Raw genomic sequence first — 23,322 nt, 5'->3', positions numbered from 1 at the left:
AAAAATAATCTACTTATATTCTAAATTTCATAGAATTGTACATTAATAAAGGTAGCATATAAATATATATCATTGATGTTACTTGATTTTGCCCTAGTGATCATTATATTTTATAAGAAAAGATATTGCTAATTTAACAAGTTTTTTTTAATTCGATTAAATTTGGTTATCTTATCAAAAGTACTTAAAAGACATTCATTTGTAAATTAAACAGCTCAAGAGTGAAAAGTTCTAAAATATTATGAAATTATTTGGCAATTTCACGCTTTTGGCTCGCGCATGCTCAATAGACTTAATGGAAGGTGGTCAGTGGAGCAAATTGTTATGGTATGACGAAATGGTTGTGTATCTTGCTGTTAGTAATCAAGTGTGACTTCTGAACGTGCTGCAAAGTCTTGTTATAATCAAGATTAAATCATTCTTGTCGATAAACCAGTGAATGTTTATTAGTATTGAATAATTGTTCTAAGAGAAAATGTCAGTTGTTCTTCGATTAAAAAGGAAAGCATGTAATGAGCCGGTAGAAGGTTTAGTTGTTGCTTTAAAACGATCGAAATTTGATGAGACTTCAAATACAAATGAAGTTTTCTTCAAATTTGCTGCAACTTTGAAAAGTGAAGTAAGTGATTTTAACTTTTTTATGCCGTTATTTTTATAAAAATATGTAATATTTGAAACTTATATGATTAGGAATTTTATTGTTAGTGTCGAGATTGATAATTTTTGTTTTATAAATTCTGTATGTTTATTTTTACAAAATGATCTTTTTATATCAATTCTCAATCAAGTTTTATATGTGTTATTTGTTTTGATTCAGCCGATTAGAGCCAAAATTTTCGGTTTGAATGCATTTTTAAGTTGAATTCTGCTTTAGTTAGCCTCAGATTTTGAGGCTAAAAAATGATTCTTATGTGCATTGACACTTCCTTCTAATGTAAGCAGACAAAATTTCATTCATGAAAGAAGGACTTCTCCTATGTTTGTTTAAAATAAAATTGTTACTGCTCTTGGTTTCCTAGTAATAACTCCCGGGCCAATACTGTGCAGTATGAATATGTTGCATATTTTAAATTTTATTTATTTGCAATTTTAAAATCTTTTGCTGTGGGATAAGCAAGAGCATAACCCAGAGCAAATTCATTTGGTATGCTTAGGATTGATTTTGTATAACATATAATTCAGACAGAATTTCTGATACTGCCTCTTTCTTTGGAATGTTTAACAATTTTGAAAATAATATTTGTAGATGGATGTGTTTCACTGAAAAAATTTGATGTATAATGACTGTAGCCTTTCATATATTCTGATTGCATTATCTGAATTGTCACAACATTTCTCAGTATTGTGAATATTCTGTGATTGATGCTGTAAAATGATACATTTAAGATGTTATTAATTCTTTTCCATGTGCACAATCATATATTACAAAATGTAAATAATACCTTGTTATTAACATATAGATGCGTTTTTAAATAATATAACAATACTCAATTGTAAAAATTTGTTTTCCATGTATTTTATATATATATATATATAAATTCAAGGATATCATACTGTTACAAGCAGCTGATATTTTATATCATGGAAGGATTCAAATTTCTGTTGGCAGCTAATTTGAAATCTATTACACAAAATTATATTGTGAATTTAAAAACATGAATATTTTATTTCTCCCTTTATGTTAGTTGAGTTCCCTAATATTATTTCTGATATCAAATATTTTATAACTAAAAGTGTAAGATTGATTACAAAAAAAGTTTTCACTGTCCTGTAAAATGAAATGAGAGAAAGAAAAGATTGATTAAAAATTTCTATATATTAAAATTATTTCTAAAGCATTTGTAATACCTTCTCTTCTCAAAGCATTTAAAAAAATTATCCTTAATAATACAACAATGTATATTTTCAATTTGCAACTGATCCTGTAACATATCTTTAGAAGTAACAAATTTAGCTGTAAAATTTGTCTAAAATAATAATCCTCAATGTTTAACAAAACCATTCATTTTTAGTTGCATATTGTTTTTTTTTTAATATTTTTTATTAATGTTAAGAATATTTTATTAAATATGATTGATAAAACCAAAGAACTGTATAAAAATAGATTTCATTTTGAAAAATATGTATATGGACTCAAACAATACAAAAATATAATTCTTCCTATCATTTCAAACATTTTTCTAACTAGCACTTTATCTATTTAATAATTTAGGAATTAGCTATTGAGTTATGATAGCAGATGCCTTGTATGTTTTTATGTGAGAGTGAGTGATTATCCAAATTAAATTGCAGCTGTTGGATCTCTTTTTAATGAAAACTACCTGGCCCTTTTCAGTCAAATTATGTACTCATGCTGTTCTGAGTATGCAGTTTTGATTTTTGAAAGGAAAAATGTAGTACTTATGTAGACATGAAGCAGGAAATGGCCCTGAAGAACAGCAGTTTGCATAAATATTATCTTTTTGCTAATAATTTTTTCAATATTTGAAAAATATTTTTCATTAAGTGGTCATTTTTTAATTAAAGATTATATATATCTTTAAAATGTGGTTTTAAGATTGCAAAATTAAATTCAGGTATTTCAAACTATAAAAGTTAAGAAAAGTAGTAGATAAAAAGTAGTTTCCACAATAACAGAAGAGAAGTATTTATTTTCCTGAAAATAGACTATAATACGTGAAGTTATATGTTTATATTTTATATAAAGGAGAAGCATAAGATTCATTTAATGATTTTCCTTTTTATAATTTGTTATCACTTTTGTGTTATGTATCTTGCAGGTGGCAATAGAAATATTATGAAATATTTCATTTTTGTTTTATTTTAGACTGAATCTGTTAAAGATCACATTCAAGCAGTACTTTCCAAAGACAAAGCTCAAAGATTTTCAAAATGGCGTGATCCCAAAAGTGTTGTTTCTAGTCAAAAGAATGTGCATAGCTTATATGAAAAACTTAGGAGAGAAAACAAAGCTGCTAGTGAAAAGAAAAAATTAGATTTACTCAACAATCGAAGGCTCATTTTATCGGAAACAGTTCCAATTGAAGAAGATGTAAACATAACCCCTGAAAATGCTGAAGTTCGTAAACTTTTTCAGCTTTATGATATTATTGAAGAATCAGAAGATGTAAAGAAACAGGTATATATTTATATATATATATTGTTTATATGCATCTTGTTATGTTATGTATTGAAGTAAGTTCCTATATATATATACTATAAAAACTGACATAATTATTAAGGAGGCGCAGCAAAATTATGAGAATGAGAATTCATGTAAAATCCATTTGATGACTTTTGGTTGGGATGGGGGGTGGAAGAAGATTTCAGAAACCCTGTTGAAAATAATGTGACTAAGGCTTCAAAAATAAGCATTATAACTTAGCAAATGATAGAATTGACTAAGGAAAGTGATTGTATTATATGTATACTGTATATGTTGTGTAGTACAGATATCATGATCTCATTCTATTCAGGCTCCTCTGATAAAACTCATTTTATTAATATATATATGGAAGTAGGGGGAAAAAATGAAACTTTTTAATCTGAACCTTCATTTTCTTATCTTCCTTTCTGCTTCTCTTGCTAGTATATATATATATATATATATATATATATATTAATCTTTTTCTGTATGATTCATAACATTTTTTTCCCTTTTTCCAAAACAATTCTTGAGGATTATTCTAGCATTTTTGTATTGTTTAATTAAGTATTTGTAAATAGAGTATTTTATTAATCCTGTCAAAGATTTTAACCAACAAAAACTTTGAAAGCTTTAAAATTAGTTAAAAGCTTGGTTAAGTTGAAAGGTATGAACAAAATCCAAAAAATCCTTTTTTAGATATAACTATTATCATAAAATTTATAAAAAATATATTTAATACATTCATTTAAAATGAAATAAATGCATTTCAAACAAATTATTGTTATCCAGTAATTTGGTGTTGGTGCATTTTCACATAGCAAATTACATCTTCCAAAGTATAATTTACTATATTGTATATAAGTTTCATAAAAAAAAAAGTTGTTGTGTCTGAAGCTAAACCATGACGTCTGTTTATTTTTCTTCTTATTTAAAGCTATCAATTTTTATGTTTAAAATGATATGTGTCTTTTTAATTCTTTAACTTTTGTGTTAGTTACTATTTAAATAAATGGCACTTTTTTTTTAAAGAGTATGTTATTCTTGTGATTCAATTCAAATGTGATAGAAAATAATTGTTTATGATTAATTTTACTTTGAAGATGTTTTCTAACTGGTATGACAGGAAAGTAAAGAAATTTTTTCTTAGTGGATATTGTATATAAATCTATTGATTAATTTTTTTATTTGATTCATATTTTTTAAATTTCTAGTATTAACCTTTCACATTCTAAAATAATCATAGTGGAAATTTCAATTTGTATTATTTCTATAAATAAATGATAAAATTGGTGTAGTTTTATTTAATTAGTCAAATAATTTAAGAATGATAATATTTAATGTGATAGTATACCCTGCAAAATTAGCAAATTACCAATTTAAGGGGGAGATGAAATGAAACTTTGATACAAAGCCATATATTGCCATTGAAAATCACAAAAGAACAACCTGTTTACTACTGTGGAGAAAGATACACATTAAGGCTATGGGTGATTGAAGTCGAAGGGGTCATTTTCAACAAACATGCTTAAAAGAATTTTTGTGTCTCTCTTATTCAAAGCCCATAAGTAGAGGAAATTTTCAGAGTTTGGTTCCCATAACTTAAACGTTAATTTTTCTTATCAATTTTTAATTGCATTTTGATTAATATTGTTTTGAATTGTTTTTTAGGCAGAAGAAGCAGAGAGTAACATCACATGCAATGACCAACCTCTAGTCAGAGAAAAATCAGGAGATTATGTATATGATGTATATATAGCTAATGGTCAGATAGATAATTCTTTTGTAGAGAATCCTATCAGGTAATTGAATGAAAAATATTCATTGAATTGATATAAATCATTATTTATGGTAAATATTATTTTCAGAGTTTTAACATGGTATTTTTTATCCCTTTTTTTAAAAGTTATTCTATAACTTGCATATTTTTCTTTCTTAATTAAAGAATTCTTTTAAAAAAGAATCCAATATATTTCTTGAAAAAATATTTCTCACTATCTCTTTTGTATTTTGATGCCTGATAAAAAATAATATAAATTGGTTACTTATGCATGCCTTTAGGGAACATGGTCAGATTTTAGTTAAGAAAGAACTTGATAGTGTGTGTGATCTTTGACAATTAATCACTAACATGTGGGTAATACATAAGTTGTTGCTGTAAAGACTTCATTTATTTTTGAAAAATATTTATTGAAATTTGAATTGGTCATCATTTGTAGATGAATATGAAAATAGTGATTAATCCAGCATTCTTTTTTTTATTTGTCATACTTCTTATTTCATTAAAATCTGTGTTATATAACCTAAACTGAACTGGTACAGTATATAATATATTCTGAAAGAAAAATCTCAAGTTATCATGAAGAAGGGGGAACCTGAAATAAATTTTATTGATAGAGTAAACTGAATATTTCAATCTTTTCACTATTTGAGTTTAAGCTAAACATTATTTGGGAAAAAGAAAGAAATAGGACAGTTCAACTAAGCTGAAACAATTGTGCGCACATGTTTGTAATCTATTGGTGATATATTAAATTTTTTAAAAATTACTGTTCGATGTAATGCATTTTCTGTTAAATTTCTGAATTTTATAATTTAAAAGTATTTTAAATTGTTTTCGTCTTCTAATTGGACTTCAATATGAAAAGACTTATCCTAAAAATAATCCCTACTTAGAAAAGAAAATGTTTATCTAAATAAACCGTATATTGAGCAATTATTATAAATATCTTATTATTTTGATTTAGATTCTAAACTTATAAAAAGTGAATCTTTGAAAAAACTGTTTAGTGATGCATTTTCGGTGCTTTTTATTTGATTACATACTTTGATTATTTTCATTAACTAGTATATTTTACCAATTGAAGAATTATATACTATGCCAGTTGATTTTTATTTTATTTTATTTCAGTGTGAGACCATGTACTATGACAGAAGATGACATTTACTCTGGTGACAGTGATAATGATGGTGAATGTTATGAAGATGAAGATGACAGCAATGATGAGAATAATTGGAGGAATGAATATCCTGAAGATGAATCATCCAATTCTGAATCTGACCAGGGTAATTATTTTCATTTGTAAGAATATTTATGATTATATTACCTTAAAAATAATGCCATAAAAGTTATACATGTCTGAATATGTGCATTGAACCATTAAATAAAGTCGTTTCTTCAAGGAATCTAATAAACTGAAATTTAAATTTTCTGTTTAAGAACGATTTAAGTTTTAAAAGAAATAATCTACATTTTATCATTTTCTTTATATAGATGTCCTATTATTGCTTTAATGAGTTAAGTCTTCTAAGTAAAATTATATATATAAGAAACATTTATTTCAATGTTTATATATTTTTTTTAATTAAGCTAAACATTTTTGCTGAGTGATTAGCGTTTGATAATTTGAACTGTTCATTACATCAAATAAAAATCTTATAAATTTATTAATAAAATAGGGGTGTTTTTTTTTTTTTTTTTTTTTTTTTTTTTTTTTAGTTATAAATTCATTGTCTCTTTCTATTTCCCATTGAATTTGTTAATGTTTTGTTCTCTATCTTGCTAAATTTGAAATTGAAAAAATAAATCTTTATTTTAAATTTTTTATAATATTATTTTTCTTATCATGAAATTCCTGTTGTTTATTAAATTATTTCTAATAAAAAAATTCTTCATTTTAGGTTCTGATGAATATGAATCGGAAGAGTATGACCCTTACTGTCAACCTGGTATCAGAAATTTGCGAATAGGTGTGTGTACTGCTAATCAAAGATTCTATGTAGAGCATTGGATTTTCAGTTTCATGAGTTAAAATTTTCAGTTTGACTCTTGGAACTGAAAGTTTATGTAGCTTTTATTTTCATTCTGCTTATTTCATTACACATGTTTCAGATTTACTAATAGAAATATTTCATGTTATCTTTGTTTAACAATTTACTTTATTTTTAAATCTTTACACTGTTCTTTGTTATTTAAAGGGATTTTGGTGGATTTTAAAAATTCTACAACTTTTTTAAGTTGTTCACAGTTTTTATCGTGCTTATTCGTTTATGTAATCATTAGTAAATCAAACTGTTTGTAACTGATGCTTGTACCATTATTTTGCTGCTGATTAAACTCTGCAGCAAAATGGAGAGTTATCTTGAAATGATGACTGATGCACAATTAATCAGTTTCCATGTCTGTTATTTAAGTTGATCTTGGCTCATTTCTTTCCCATCGCTGAATCTTTTGATCCAATATCCAAAGTTCTGGTGCTTACAGTATGAATTCATTATAATTGAGTCCTAAAATCTTAAATTTTTAATGGAACTTTGTGATATCACTACTCTTAAATTTTTCATGTTCTATAATACATTTAAAAGTTTAAAAATTATAATATTTTGTGTACTACTAAAATAAAATTTTATATCCACAAATATAGTTATGCAAATTAGACTGTAAAAATGACTACTATGGCTCTTCCATCACCACCTATGATATCTAAGAACTTTATCCCCATCTTACGCCTGCATACCTTTTACTTTTTATTATGTGTTTGGCACAAATAGTTCCTAACCATAAAATTCTAGGTAGGAAAACACATTTGGAAGAATTTACTTTTGATGCTTTCATTTTATTTTACAGATGATGAGTGTGAAGATGATTATTGTCATGATAGTGATGATGAAGATGATGGAGACTATGATAGATCAAAAATTCTCATGGAACTCAATGATTCAAGTGACTGAAATGTTTTGTCTCTACTCAAGTCAAGCATATCTGTGTTATATATTGTTATAGCAATTCATGAAACTATTTTTATGCTAAAAGATTTTGTTCAGGAATTATTATGAAACAGAAAAATTGCATTTTAAATTATCTTGGAAGAATTTTGATATTTACTGTATATAAATGTCATCTTGATATCTATACTCATTAATATTGTTAGGAAAAATTTTGTAAGATTTTGCATATAAACTTTTTCCAAGAATTATTTTAACTTTTATATTAATTGTATTTTCAGGATAATCTAGTTTTGTTTTAATTATTTAAAATCCATGACAGTATTGATTATTGTTTCACTAGCTGGCAAGAGTTTAGTTGCTATTAATAATAATCTTATTTTGCTGAGAACAAAAAGAAAAAAGTTTCTATTAAATGGATGTTTTATAAAAACATTATATGAAGTTATTTGTTTGGAAAGATCAATTTCGTTAAACATATTTATCATTTACTTTTTTTGTGTATGTATTATTCTTAGTGCAGGATAATGCATTATTAAAAGATATTATATTTCATTGGCAGATATCACCTAGACTAGCATTTCATTATAAAGATATTTTTATCACTATTCAAATTATAACTTCTGTATAGATAAATATTTTTAATGTGCTTCTTCATCAGATGTTATTTTTGTATTTGATGAGCATTTTGCTGCTTTGAATCTGTTTTTAATCCTCAAACCTTGCTGTATTAAGTTAATGTTTCAAGAACTTTTGAAATTTGGCAAACATATTTTTTTTATATTATGTTTTTACATATGCATTTAGTATAGTTGTTAATAAAATTTAATTTCCATTTGGTGGACAGAATGCTGTTTGTTATATTTAATTATATTTTATATGCAAGTAAAATACATTGCAATGCTTTTAAACTACCTCTGTTATTTGTGCAATATTTAAATTATTATGCTTTTATTTCATGTCCTTTGTGTAAAATCCATATTTAGTATCAATTGTCTAATTGTTTTGAGATCTGATTATTGTTTAAAATTAAGATGCCATTTTTCGAAATTTAAGTTTTGATATAAAATATATATTTTCATATATTTCAATTACTTGCAATCAGCATTAAAAAAAAAACAAGAAATGCTTGTTTTAAAAATTATGCTGAATGTCTCAATAGCTCTTATTAAATAATTTAAAGGCAACAATATTTTGCTTTCAAAAATTCTTAAAGAAATTCTTTGGAATGACGAAAATAAACCACCAACTGGTATTACTTTTAAAAAATCTCATGTTAAAGTGTTCAGAACTTACTTAAGTTGTATGTGTATTCTTGCATATGTGTCGTTTTTGTAAAGAAATTTTGCTAAATGTATCTATAAGTATGCTTGTGATTTTGTAACATTTCTTTTGTACATATCTGTGGATTTTGTAAATATTTGTAAATAAACTGTTTTAATGTTAAAATTTCTTCTTCTCTTTTCTTTTTTTTTAATTGTTGCTATATTGCAAGATATTTTGCAGTATCTCTTTTGGATATTTTAAGTATATGAAACAGCTTTACAAAAATATGGTGCAATTTTCTTTCTACTAATATGGAATATTCTGCATTTCTTATGAGTGGGAGAATGTTTTTTTTAATTGATTGTTTAATATTTTTGATAAGTTGAATATTTTTCAAAATTGCATTTTTCTTCTTATTTGATTAAAAATACAACAGTTTTTAAAACACTGTAGTCTTTTGCTCTATGATTATTAGAAAAATTATAAATAAAATAAAAAAATTAATTTAGGTTTTTGGCATTCCCTAAGTGTTAATTCCAAATTAAGTATATTGATAGATTGCAATCAGTGAAATTATGTTTCAAACCGAAAGAAGTATACAGTTTTACTATGAATATTCAATATAAAAAGTAAATTTTAGAAAGTTCACTTTGCAAAAAAACTTATTCATAAATATTAACCATTTGTCCTGTCATAACTATTGGCATGTTACTGGCATGTCTTGTCATATAATTCTGTATGAATGAGGGAATATTTTAATAGTTCTTCTATAAATATTAGTAGTAAAAGTTTAAAAGAATCACTAATGAGATTAAAAACAAAATTGTATTTAGATTTTGGCAAACAGTGCACATGTTTAGGAGTTTCAAAAGTCATATAGGTAGTGTATTTATTTATATAAACAGTAATCAATGGAAAGATCTGAAAATTGTTTTCAAATGATCTGATAATGAAAAATTTATAATTATTTCTTAATATGTCAAACGGAAATTTTTTTAAATAATTTATTAGTTGATTGTATGTTTCGATTCATACATATGTTCAATTTAAAAAAAAAAAAAACTTTAATATAGTCATATATCTATAGTTTAGTCATCTAATATAGTCCTATATCTATCGGAATTATTCACTTCACTCACTTTGTATCAAACTACTTTTAAATTATTTAAAATTTGACCTGGATATAATTTTTTAAACATTATTTTCCATCATTTGAATAACATTCAGATTTAACTAATTGATGATTACAGGATGGTACTTGCTAAGTTTTTAATTTGTGATCTTGTTACTTACATCTTTAACTAAGCACAATCTCTGCATCAAATGGAAATATTTATATTCAAATAAATATGTGTTTTTTTCTAGAAAAATTACTGAAAATAAGGTATCACATATTTAAATAGAAAGTGAACATTGCGAAGAAAATAAATCTCAAAACTGAACTCATGAACGAATATATTGGGAGTTTAAGCAAATCTATATAAAGAAGTGTCATCCTTTAGTCATAAAAAAAATTGCTTGTTTAAATTGTAAGGTATCAAGATTCACCACATACATTATAAATTAAATTCATTTATTTTGAAATACAAAATGCTTGCTTTAACACACAATGTACTTCAAGAATACTCTCGTTTGCTTTCTTGTCTCACTTGTACACATTTTCTGAGATTGCAGATATTTTTTAGTTTCAATAGTTGCTTAAAAACTTTATGATAAATTCCTGTTCTACTTTACTCATATTATAAAAGTCAGTCTTCACACCATTTATCAAATTAGTTACGTAAAAATCCACAAAAGACATTTATGCTATTGTTTTGGACAGAAACGATGCTGATACAAGATGATACTTATGTATAGGTAGAATGAACTTATCTAAGTAAAAATAATCTTATCTAATGAAAATCGATTTCATTGTTGCAATGGCGAAATTACTCGTTGATAAGAGAACGTTTTGATGTAACACAAGACTTTTCGTTACAATTACCTATCAATTAAGTGGGTTAAAACAGAAAATTTTCTTTCAGATTGATATTCCATTTATAGTGCCCATGATTGATTACAGATGCAGTTGCCACAATATTCCTTGTTCCCTTTTACCCTCCCTTTCTTAAAATAAAACGAATGTTCTTTGTTCATCTGTAAGAGAGGCATGACTGCAATGTCTCTATGTATGGAAGAATTTTCCATGCGTTTGCTTGTTGTTAGATCCAGGGCGGTCTCTGAAGAGCCGTTTCACATATGTCCATCCGATCGGAGTCCCGACATAGCCACCTCGTAAGTGGGGGGTGCGGGTTCGCAGATCGAATCTTTCTTGATGACCGTGTTGTAATCCGGGGGAGGGGTGATGATGGCTGCTATCAACTGATGAGTATCGCTACGTCGCTGATTTCGAATCGCTCTCTGTGAAGGAAAGAAAAAAGAAAATGTCAGTGCGTGGAAATATAATTAAAATGTTAAGTGTAATAATAATTTAGAATAAGACTTTTTATCTTTTAGATTATGAGCTTGTGGAAGATTCAAACAGCCGCTTAGTGGTCGGGTTTTGGTAAATAATTAATGAATAATAATAATAATAATAAAATATTTTAAATCATACAGAAGAAAGAAGTTTGCGATCTTCTTAGATCGCCATGTAGCTTCTTTTCTTGTTTTCACACTTGATCAGACAAATTACATGTCATATTTGTGGAAATTGAAGACTATTATTAAGTATTATAAAATTATCAGCTTGGCGATTAAAGAGAGTATGGCATTTGAAGGTAAATACGTCTTTGAGACCGCAAACGGTTTATTACTATCTGTACATTTGTAGTGTCACAAATAGTTATTACATTGAATTTCATTAAACATCAAATCAAAACTTGAGGAATTGCATTTTTTAATTAAACCGACTCGTTCTTTCAGAATATGATATTTATCTTCGGATATTTTCAGCAAAGCAAAATTGGAAGAGTCGCCCTCTTTAATGAAACCGAAAGTATAACATATTTTATTCTTTCAGAATCAGATATTACATTCGGAAATTTCAAGCTCCAATAAAATATGTTTATTAGTATATTACATACATACATTATACACATACTCATACATACGTACATACTAATAAACTATGTTTATTAGTATAATTGTTAAATATTTGTTCATAAAATTTATAAAGTAAATTTTCGCTTGCGAAGGTATTTTACTACTTTGGCCAGAACCAGTCTCCCTCACTGCAAATGAATAGAATATCAATTTAAATTCATATCAAATGAATTATTTCAACTAATTAGCATTTAATAATCGTTTGCCTCTATGCAGGTAACTGGATATACTTCTGTCGTCGAAGAGAATTAAATTAACTGACAACTAAATAGCTTTCTAAAATATTATGAATAGTTACAGAACACGTGTTCTTTCTTTTATGCCTTACATGCAAATTTATTTGGAATGAGTATTCAGAAATGTTTCTTTTAATTTTAAATATTGAAGAAGGAAGGTAGTTTCATGAATAAAATTGAATAAAGAATACTTTTTGTATTTCAATTGTAGCGTATATGATGTGTTAGTGGACATGCTACGATTCCTCTGAGATCTTGCCGATAAGTTATTGGAAATGGGATTGACATGTCAGGCATTTTCTTCGTCATACTATTGCTAATCAAAATTAAGGGCTCAGTCCCAGAATAGACCCTTTTAAATATGAAAGGTATGCTGACGTAATTAATTGTCTCTATTAATTATAAAGATGAGTGTGTGAGTTTTTGGCGCTCTGCAAGCCAGAACAGTTAACTTACAGCTACTAAATTTGGCACATATATATGAGGGAGAGTGGGAATGTGCATCTCAGAGAAATTTTAATTAATTAAAACTTTAGCTGAATTTTGGTGTTTTTCAACGATAACTTTCGAAAACATTATTGAATAAAAATAAATTTTTCATCGTTTCAAAATTTTTTTTTTAAATTATCTTTCTAATAATAGCAATTTAATAGTTATGAGAATTTTTTTAAATATATATATATATATATATATATATATATATATATATATATATATATATATATATATATATATACCGAATTTCTAACAGCAGATTGCATTGTTATCTTGAAATCCACATCGTTTTCAAATATTTAATCGCGTGATTTTTTTTTTCACTGCTGAAAGCTAAAGAAGGATTCTGATTAATATCTATGTAATTTACAAGACCGCGAAATTTAGAAGATTGATGAACCGAGCATTTATGTTTATAATAACACTATGATGTCATGGGACTGGTTTCCATTAGAAAGGGCCATGCATGCAATAGAGAATTTAAGTAAATTAATTAAAAGAACGCGGCTCGATGCCGCACAATTTGGCGGAAACATGTACATTAAGTTATATTTATCCGGTGTATCTAAAATTAAATGTCACTACTATTCCCTGCGAACCACTTGGTCGCCACAGGTGACTATTAATTAAATATAATTTTCAATTAAATTATGTCTTTGCTTTGAAAAAAAAACTCGAAAATATTTTTTCTCAAATTTTTTATTTAAGTTTTAACAATACGAAATACGAGTACTTTATCGATTATGTTTGAAGAATTCTTTTCTTAATATAAATACAGAATTGATTACTGTAACTGTAACTGAGTTTTATTGCACATTTTTCAGGGATGTTGAATCTGAAGAATTTTCTTTCTGCCTTCGTTTTAAATCAGATTATTGCAGGATAACAGCATTGTTCTCTAAATATATGACCATGTTATAGAATAGATATTCATAGAAAGAAGAGGTTTCCTTTTTAACCAATAAACAGCTTGGGAAATAATGTCTAGCTGTCGTAAGGTGCTTGCGAAAACACGTTTTCGGAAGCAAGATGCAAATTTGACATTGCTTCCGAAATGCCACAATATAAAAAAAAGTCATCTTATCTACGGCAATACATCATCCGTGATAATACACCCCAAGCATGATGTCCCTATCCATAAAAGTTTTTTTTTATAAACAACGAAAGTTCAAGATGATAAAATAAAGAAGAAAAAAATTGTAGCTTATTTCTTTTTATCCTGATATAAATGAGTTATTACAAAAATACTTTTATTATAGTAGACATTTTTATTCTGTTGAATAAATTTTTTCCTTTTGAAACTATAAAAATCAAAAATTGTTTTTACTTGCCAAAAAATATGCCTCAAAAGTTTACCATTTAAATATCGAAAAAGAATAAAGTTTTCTAGTTGTTTATTTCTAAAATGTACTATATTTTTTGCTATATTAACACCACAGAACATGTCTAATATTTCTTGCAAGGGAAATAGGATTCAACTGAATATATTTTTTTGTACCCTTTATTTAACTTGATTTTCATGTTTGCAAATATTGAATTTTGTAATTGATTTTTCACTTCTTCTTAATTTCACTTGCACTCTTCTTCTTATAGAGTTTTGATTTTTTATATACTTATGCAGCATCTATTAAAATACATTATTCTAATGTTTTCAAAACTTATTTATTAGATGATCCATTAATTTAATAAAAAATTGATACGAACACCTGTGGTCTTATCTGGTAGCGAATTCGAGAAAAATTTAGTTTAGGATCCAGTAATATTTATAAGGTTAAAACTAAAAATTGGAAAATAATTAAAACGTGTTAATTTTTTTTAATTCTTTTAAACTAAACTATTTTGTTATTAAGAAGATCACAGCATGAAACTTATTTATATATATGTTCTTGAAATAACTGAATATTCCAGTTACCATTCATATTTATGTTCTTCAAATAACTGAATATTCCAGTTACCATTCATATTTATCTTCTTGAAATAATTGATTATTCGAGTTACCATGAGCAATCTTTTAAAATCAGAATTGTTCGTTAGATAACTGGTCATAACTTATAACTGCATGAGATTTTTTTGGTAATGTTTAAGGTGCTAGGGTGACTTACTTGTCTCTGTTGGCTCTCGACGTTGGTCAGGTCTGCCATGGCCAGTGTCCGCGCCTGTAGCTTCCTCTGGCAACAAAAACAAATGAGGAAGAGGAGGAGAGTGCTGCCTCCAAACACAGAGCTAAAACAGAATGAGACCATACAGTGACTTCAAAGAAAATCAATATACGAAAGCGAATCTTATAATGAATTGACTATATTTGTTTTGAATTACTGCAAGTAAGTTACTTGCAGTATTACTGAAGTAGCAGTTAGTTCGCTTAGCTGTTCAGAGTTACTTTTAACCATAAGTAACGACTTAATATCAATCAAATCATGACATAGTCTAATTACATTATTCGGAGGATGCAAACTTTAGAACTCAGTTAATCGTGAAAAATTTTTCAATTTTACGATAATAAATAAGTAATTTTACGATAAATATAATAAGTAATTTTAATGATTTGGACGTGCTATAACAAGCAGTCTCTCTATTATATATGTCTTATAAAATTAAATAAATTCAAATATAGCCCACAACAAACTATTCTTAATACAATGAGGGTAAAATACAAAATTCGATTATTTTTTTTATCTTCTGTGATGATTTGTGAAATAAACTTATTTATAAATGTGGGGTTAGAGCCTAATTTTGCTTCTAAATGAATGTGAAGTGAAATAAGATTCATTTTGATTCTTAAAAGAAAAAGGAATTGGCATTCTCAAGCAAATATACTATATATAAATATTATATTGAACATAAAGAAAGAAAGATACTTGCCCGGAAATAGTAATTTTATAATTGTAATAATAATGTTATATTTCCGAATAAGTTCTCTCTTGAATAAAAGTTTCTTAATCTGCCTAGACTGTTATTTTGTAATGACTGTTTTTATGTAATGCATGAATTTTCTTTTAAATTATAAGTAGTCAATTACACCAAAGGAAGTAAAATTCATTTTTCCCATTTCATAATTGATGAACAATGGAAATCTAAATGTTCAAATTCTTTTCATTTTACTTACTTTTGATTTCGGCGCTCAGGTAAATAGGATTTTTGTATTAATGACCGCTATTAATTAAAACATTATTATTTAAAATCGATATAGTTATTTAATTCGCTTTATTTAATAGTCCATCATATTGCATTTGTGCATTAAAAAGCAAAAAAAGAAATCGCTTATTTTCTTTGTTTTTAATTTCTAGTTTTTAATTTTTAATCCATTAACCCCTACCAATAATAATGTATGTTATATTCCGCAAGCCAGGTCGTTTAACCTAATGCTTCGAAATTTGGCACACTTATGTTTTTAAGAATGGAAATGAACACCTCCGAGCATTTTTTTTTTTTTTTTTGAAATTTTAACTACCTAAATTTTAAGTTGAATTTTGGTGTTTTTCCACAATAAGTTCCGAAAATTTTACTGTTCAAAAATGAATTTCACACCATTTCAAAATTTAAGAAATTATCTTTTCCCTTTTCATTCTCTCATCAATTATTTAAACACGTGATTTTCTTCCACTGTTGAGTACTAAATAAGAAGAATTCTAATTAATACTTGCGTAATTTACAAGATGAGTAAAAAATGAAGTTACAACAGCACAAAGGTTAGAATATAGATAATTCAGATGTTAAAGTTTTTAATAGAGTTACGATGTTATCAGACTGGTCTTCATTGGAAAGGTTCATGTCTACATTGAACAGAACATAAGATAATTATAATTATACGATTTTAATGTCTGACAATTAGAAAGAATCATGGACATGAAATTAAACTTAAATGATTTAATTAAAATAAAATATAATCAATTTCCTCGGCGAACTAATTGGTCGATAAAGGCGACGGATTATAAGCATTGTGAAATCTTAAAATCAATCCCCCCCCCAGTCACTAACTATTCACCATGCATTCTCTTAAAAACTATGGAATTTGAGTGGGAAATCGATTATAAAATTCCTTAGAAACGTACATAAATATAAATGTATACAACCTATTTTTATTATGTTCTGTATTCAAATACTAGATTTAAAAAAAGCCATAAATAAATCTTATGATTTTCAATCTTGGCCACTTATTACTATTGCACATCCTTTTTTTTTTTTTTTTTTTTTTTTTTCTGTATTCGAAATTACTTTTCTTTCGAAACTGTATTCCTTACCTGTGGTTGGCGTCAGTTCCCGTATCAAATTTAACCATGAATTACATGAATCTTGTTTAGTTTCACTTTTATGACCTTTGTGTACACGAAGGAAAATTACGACGCCAACTTGATCGTAAATCCACTTCTATTGCGGATTTGTTTAGCTTTTATGGCCCTCATACGCAGGTTCACAGACTGGACTCGCAAACTGCAATGTTCACTCATACTTTTTTTTTTCTTTCAGTTCCTTCTTTTGAAACAATTTATATCATTTTGTCTTTCACAATAACTCCCCCAAAACACTGAGTAGAAGCAACATGAAATTTGTATCTGACATTCTGGATCCAAATATACTTCATTCCAACAATCAAGAGTATTTAATCCTCAAGCTATTTGATTAAATAACAAAATTTTGGCATTTTTGCTTAGTTTTTTTAATCATAATTTAATAAATTTTTAGACAATTACTATGCATAAAGAAATTATACGTTACTTTAATGAGTAAACAGTTATCTTTTTAAAGATACCAATTTAATTATGGTACGTCTTTTCTTTAATTTTACTAGCTTTTGCAACATTAATTTTCAATGCAATTTTCAACAATGTTTCCCCTTGTTTAAATTAAATTCAAACCAATTATATTGTTGCATCAAATATTTCATTCACATGTTTTTTCATTGTTACAGCACTGATAAAATATTGGATTCATTTCAAGGAGGAATTTGCATTTCCATTTTCATTTCGTACCATGCATATCTTTTAATATGTTTGCAGAACGGCCCACAGACATGTTTAATTACTATGTGATATATCGTTGCATTATCAGGCTAATTTTTAGCTAATCCTTAATCTTACGTACAGTCATCCAAACTTACCGAGTCACTTTCGTTCTTACCGAACAGATAGCATTGAGGGAGAAAGAGGAGGGACACTATGTAATATTTTCCGATGAAGCACACAAATATCAAAAAGAAAGGAATAGCACTTCAAGGCAACAAAATCCATTATATGAATATATGACAACTTCTGCTGTCTCTATAACAAGGATAGTTAAAAGGAAAATGGAATGTGAAGAAACCCCGGTAGCACTACAAAATGGTAAAATATTTTGGGTAGTATATTACAGTATTGTGAATACCGAATACTGTATCAATATTACAGCATTGTAAAATATTGTTACGGAATTTCCTCCACTAATTCCTTAAAGTCAACGGGTTCGCTTGTAGTAAGTGTATGGTGTAACGCAGTCAACAGGCCTCAATAAGAAATAACGATGTTTATTAACACGTAGACACGAATATACAGACGAGAGGTACACAAGCAGTTCACAGTAGCACACTTAGAACAAACAGCAGTCCACAAGCAATAATCGGTAGTAACAAAAACCACAGCACACAAAGCGGTCACAGAACTCAGCAGGAGGAGGGAATCTTAGTAGCTTCTTTCTACTGTCTCTCCAAACGCCTGCAATTCTCCACTGCCGATCCAACTGCCGACACACTACTTTACAACTGACTTCTCGGCACACGACTCGATGCTGCTTCTATAATAAATACTACGATTCGGCACACAACTCAATTCACTTCAATTCAGGCAAGCGTTGGGCTCCACTCAACGCTTGCCTTTCGCTGAACCGACTCAACTAATTCGCCATTGACTCGCTATTCAACTCTAAATCTGAATTCTGAACTATTTGGACTGCCGACTTTTTATAGTTTCCGAAACAGGACAGAGAAAATTTTTGAAGATTCTTGTATTATCCATTTTGTCGCCAAAGTCGCCAAAATCGTCATCAAGTCGCCTAATGGTAGCCAAGTTTGTCGCCTAGCACGGGAGTCACTGAACCGGGACCCGAACAGCATCCAATAGACTTGATCGTAAAACGGTCTTTCCTACAATGGAACTAACAGTGCTGGGAAGCAACATTACAGATTCGTAACAATATGTAATAATATACAAAAGGCACCCATAAAAGTTTTGTTATTGCAAAACTGTGGCACAAAAATATTAGTTTTTTAACTTAATTAAAAATTAAATTACGTAATAAGTAATATTCACTTAATTTGATATTTAATTCCCAAAAATTCACTGCAACAATTTTTTATTAAAAGAAGGGGTGGCGGCAGAAATTATTCATTGGAGAGGGGGACAAGAATGATTTCTATAATTTAGTTCCAAAATAATCCTTAATAATTCGTTTTACATTTAATTAAAGACAATTAAGTATTAATTAGCAAAAAGTTTTTTTATTAGTAATTATCTTTATAGTGTACAGTGTTTCTAAAAATATAAGTATACGAAACGAATTAATGTCTAAGACACTGTCAACACAAAAGAAAATACACACAAAAAATCATATGTTTATTATTATAAATATATTATAATTCAGAAAAAAAAATCTTTTATCTTTCATATCGGTACTTTGAAAATATTAAAGTTTTCATCTCCTTCAAACCGAGGAATCTACTGCGAAATAATTTCCCATGGGTTTCCACTCTTTTTTCTTGCTCCCATTTTTAAGATCGCAGCAACACTACTTTGTTGTTCAGGATGCTTCTCACGAGTATGTCTTTTAACGTATTCATTGTTAAATCGTAGTACCTTATCTAGTGTATTTGCAAATTTATACCGTTCCGCTTGGATATCATTTCATAGTGAATGAACAATCTGTATGTTTTTATAACAATGCTTATATATAAATTTCTTTAGAAATTTAATTCCAGCGGTTATTTTAAAATAAGTGTTTAGAAATCCAAAATATTCAATAAAGCAATAATATCTATCAGTCCCAAAAGAAATGGAGCTTTTCCACAAACCTAAATAAAACAGCGTTCGTTCGAGGCAAACTATTGAGCGCAATAGGAGGCGACGCCTACTTGAGGAAGATCATGTGACTGCAATGGGACAATTGCAAATAATTGTCCCGATAAGGCAACCACTTACCATAGTCCCATTGGGGTCTCCTGATATTCCTGCTTTCATTGCTCGTAGTAGTTGGCCTGGTGTGAACACTTCTTAAGAATTGCATCTTGTGAACCAGAATTTAGATGTGTCCCGAGCAAATGAGTTCGGTATATGAACAAAAAATTATTATTCTTTGGGCACAAACAATATAGAATGCAGAAAACATAGGATGTATTTTTTTAAGAAGACTGGAGAAAATATTTATAAATATATATACACACTAAAATTATTCTTTTGTAATGGTTTAGTAAAGTATGAAAAACACATTTGTAGAAGATTTTCTTAAAAAGTAGTTTTATGTCTAAATATACACACATAAATATGTACATGTTTAGACTAAAAAAAAAAAAATCAGATCTTACACTTGAATCCCTCTATCCATTTTTAGACTTATTCTTATCATTAAGTACTTCTTCTTATACCGTTGGCGCAATAGTAAACTGAAATATTCTTAAAAAAGCAATTGCCCCCTCCCTCAATTTTATGCATTGGTGTGTTTTTTTCAATGTGCTATGTATGAATACTCTACGAATAGCTTTCTAAATCATCGTTTAATTAAGCCATCTTAATCAAAAGTCTACAGGAAAGGGAGAAGCATTTGGAATAATATAGCTTTTTATTGTAAAATATTTGGCACAAGAAAAAAATTACATTCCATTATAATACTAAATGAAAAATCTGAAAAAGTTAGGTATTAACCTGCTTAACAAGTTTAGTGCACACTTGGATAAACTCTTTTTGCATAACTAAGCTCCATTTTGCCACTTAATATTGTAATTCTGTCATACATATATACATATTTATATTAATTATAATTGTTTAATAAAAAGTAACTAAAATAAAAAAAAATCTTGTTGACCTAAGTAGGAATCGACTATATATATATATTACTTGTTTGTCTTCAAATTGCAATCGATAATATTTTACGGATGAAATAATTATACCTTAAGAAATAAGATTACAAGAAAAAAAATCCAAATATTTTACTATTAAATAAACCTTTATTTTTATAATTTAATTGCTTTATTGATTTAAAGCAAATTTACATCGTTTGCTAGCAATGCAACTTTTCTTAACATGCTTATATTGAAAAGGCAATGTCGACAACGGTTGTTTATATTTTTACTAAATTTAGTTTAATTAGTAACTAGATTTTTGTCGGGGGGGGGGGGGGGGAATTATTATAATGAAATGAAGCACAGTAAGTTAGATATTTTTGCATATTTATTCCCAGGAAATATAAAATGTCGCCTCTTATCTGAACTATTCAGTAAAATTTGAATCAAGGAACACTATCACCCCATTCATTTACAATATACGAGCTCTAATTTTTCTATTTATTCCTCGGCAAGTGGCCGAAAAAGTGGAGGAAAGTAAAAACTCACAATTTCATGATGATATCTTTGCCTAGAGAGCAATAACAGTTGTCAAAAATGATACAACTTTTTTCTCTTGTCATCTCGTTATTTCTGCCAAGTTAGGAGCAAACTTACTCTAAATCGGCGACAATTGAATCAAATAACTGATAATTTGGGGACTTAATGTCGTTGACATCCGTGACATTGATTTCTAATTCCATCGATAGAAAGTAATCGGTTAATTGCGACATTTTATTATATCATCTGGTTTATTAGTTTGCTGAATGTAGCGAAAACTATAGGCTAAATAGAAACAGTCCAATCAGATGTTTGACAATCTGATGACTTAACGTCATCGATTGCCGTCACATTGATTTCTTACTAAATCGACCAAAATGCAACATCATATTCATTCGTCACCTTGTCGATTATTTTACCAAATATAGAGCCAATTATAATCTAAATGGATGACAGTTAAATCAGATGTCTGATAATCTGTTGACATGATGCTATCGGCATCCGTTGTGTTGATTTCTTAGTCAACTGACCAAAAATAGTCGGTAAAATAAGACATCTCATTCACTTGCTACAAGATGTCGGTTATTTTGCCAAATGTAATGATTCTAGGTATTTAAACCATTAATCGGATATCCGGATTGTTTACAATATATTAACTTTAAGACGCGCTTTAAATTATCGTATTCCTTAATACCCAGCTCTCCACATAACCGTTCTGAAGCGGTAAAAACTTTTTTAACAAAACTCCTAATTTTTCGCCGATGGTGGGAGGCAAGTGGTCACTGATAAGGGCAACTGCCCACCTACTGTCACCGCCTCTGATTAAAAGCCAAATATTGAAAAACATTAAGGAAACAATAATGAAAATTCCACATTGCACAATACTAGGCAATACAATAAAAACCAATTTGTAAATCCTAAGTTTAATAACTTTGATTAACATTGCAATGACACTATTATAAATTATGTATTTATGAATACGATTTACCATATATTATTCGTGTATTTCACCTAAAATATTTTTTATATAATTTACCGTATACAATCTGGATATATTTTCAGATATCTTGCCTTGTTTTTTGCTTGTTTCTGTTTTAAAAACATCCGATTTGTAAGAAAATGTCCTAACTAGCATGTTATTTACTTAAAGTACTACAAATTAATGTTAGAAAATAAAAGAAAAGAAAAAAAGCGACATATTATAAAAAAATTGCTCGCATATACACATATAGATATATGACCACCACCATAAGATATTAGGTAAGTGAAGCGCATGACTACACCTCTTACAGCGGAATATAGAATGCTAGGATCGATTCCACTGACTGTATATCAAATGGCCTCTTTCAGTTCTACCAAAGTAGCTAGGATATATGATATACACGAGATTTTAATTATCCTCACAACCAAAAATCTACGGGGTCAAACCTGCGGATCGTTAGAGCCACTTAAATTTACAACTTCGACTTATCACTCGGTTTTTAGTGTAAGTGTCCTATAGAAACGTCTTGACTTCACGTACTAAATTGTGCGAGTCACCATTCGGCATGAAAGAGATGATAGGCAGTGCTTCTCTTCCTGCAATAAAGGAACGACATGGTCACACAAAAGCGTAACCTACTGTTCTGAAATGGGTGTATAAATTTTCAGCCATGATACAGGGCAAAGCTCTTAAAAAAAAGATAGGTCCCAAAATGAAAGGCGCAATGAAACCACACTAAACAATCACATGAGGAAAATGGGGCCTCTTGTTTAGGCACTCACAAGGGCTTGACATCGTTCAGATAGGACTGTTTTGCATTATTGAC

General features: G+C 28.1%; 2 protein-coding genes across 3 annotated transcripts in view; one reads left to right on the top strand and one right to left on the bottom strand.

Moving 5' to 3' along the window:
* Positions 1-303: 303 nt before the first annotated feature.
* Positions 304-9,272, top strand: LOC129983561 (probable RNA polymerase II nuclear localization protein SLC7A6OS). Its single transcript, XM_056093084.1, has 6 exons — positions 304-619; positions 2,828-3,139; positions 4,817-4,947; positions 6,057-6,211; positions 6,827-6,895; positions 7,773-9,272. Exons 1-6 carry the CDS (start codon positions 476-478, stop codon positions 7,874-7,876), a joined length of 915 nt encoding a protein of 304 aa, XP_055949059.1. The 5' UTR covers positions 304-475; the 3' UTR covers positions 7,877-9,272.
* Positions 9,273-10,692: 1,420 nt separating this feature from the next.
* Positions 10,693-23,322, bottom strand: part of LOC129983742 (uncharacterized) — a 33,554-nt gene continuing 20,924 nt past the window's right edge. Inside the window, exons 3-5 of one of the 2 annotated variants that reach the window (XM_056093350.1) lie at positions 20,118-20,202; positions 15,054-15,174; positions 10,693-11,536 (exon numbers count right to left, since the gene is read on the bottom strand). In XM_056093350.1, coding sequence (XP_055949325.1) covers positions 11,369-11,536; positions 15,054-15,174; positions 20,118-20,128 — 300 coding nt within the window. In that variant the 5' untranslated portion in view covers positions 20,129-20,202 and the 3' untranslated portion in view covers positions 10,693-11,368. The remainder of the gene's footprint in view (positions 11,537-15,053; positions 15,175-20,117; positions 20,203-23,322) is intronic. The other variant, XM_056093349.1, reaches the window with a different exon arrangement.

The sequence above is a fragment of the Argiope bruennichi genome, chromosome 9 (genome assembly GCF_947563725.1).
Source record: "Argiope bruennichi chromosome 9, qqArgBrue1.1, whole genome shotgun sequence".
NCBI classification, from domain to species: Eukaryota; Metazoa; Arthropoda; class Arachnida; order Araneae; family Araneidae; genus Argiope; species Argiope bruennichi.
The sequence above is the reverse complement of the archived record's forward strand: the minus strand, read 5'-3'. Positions and strand labels throughout refer to the sequence as shown.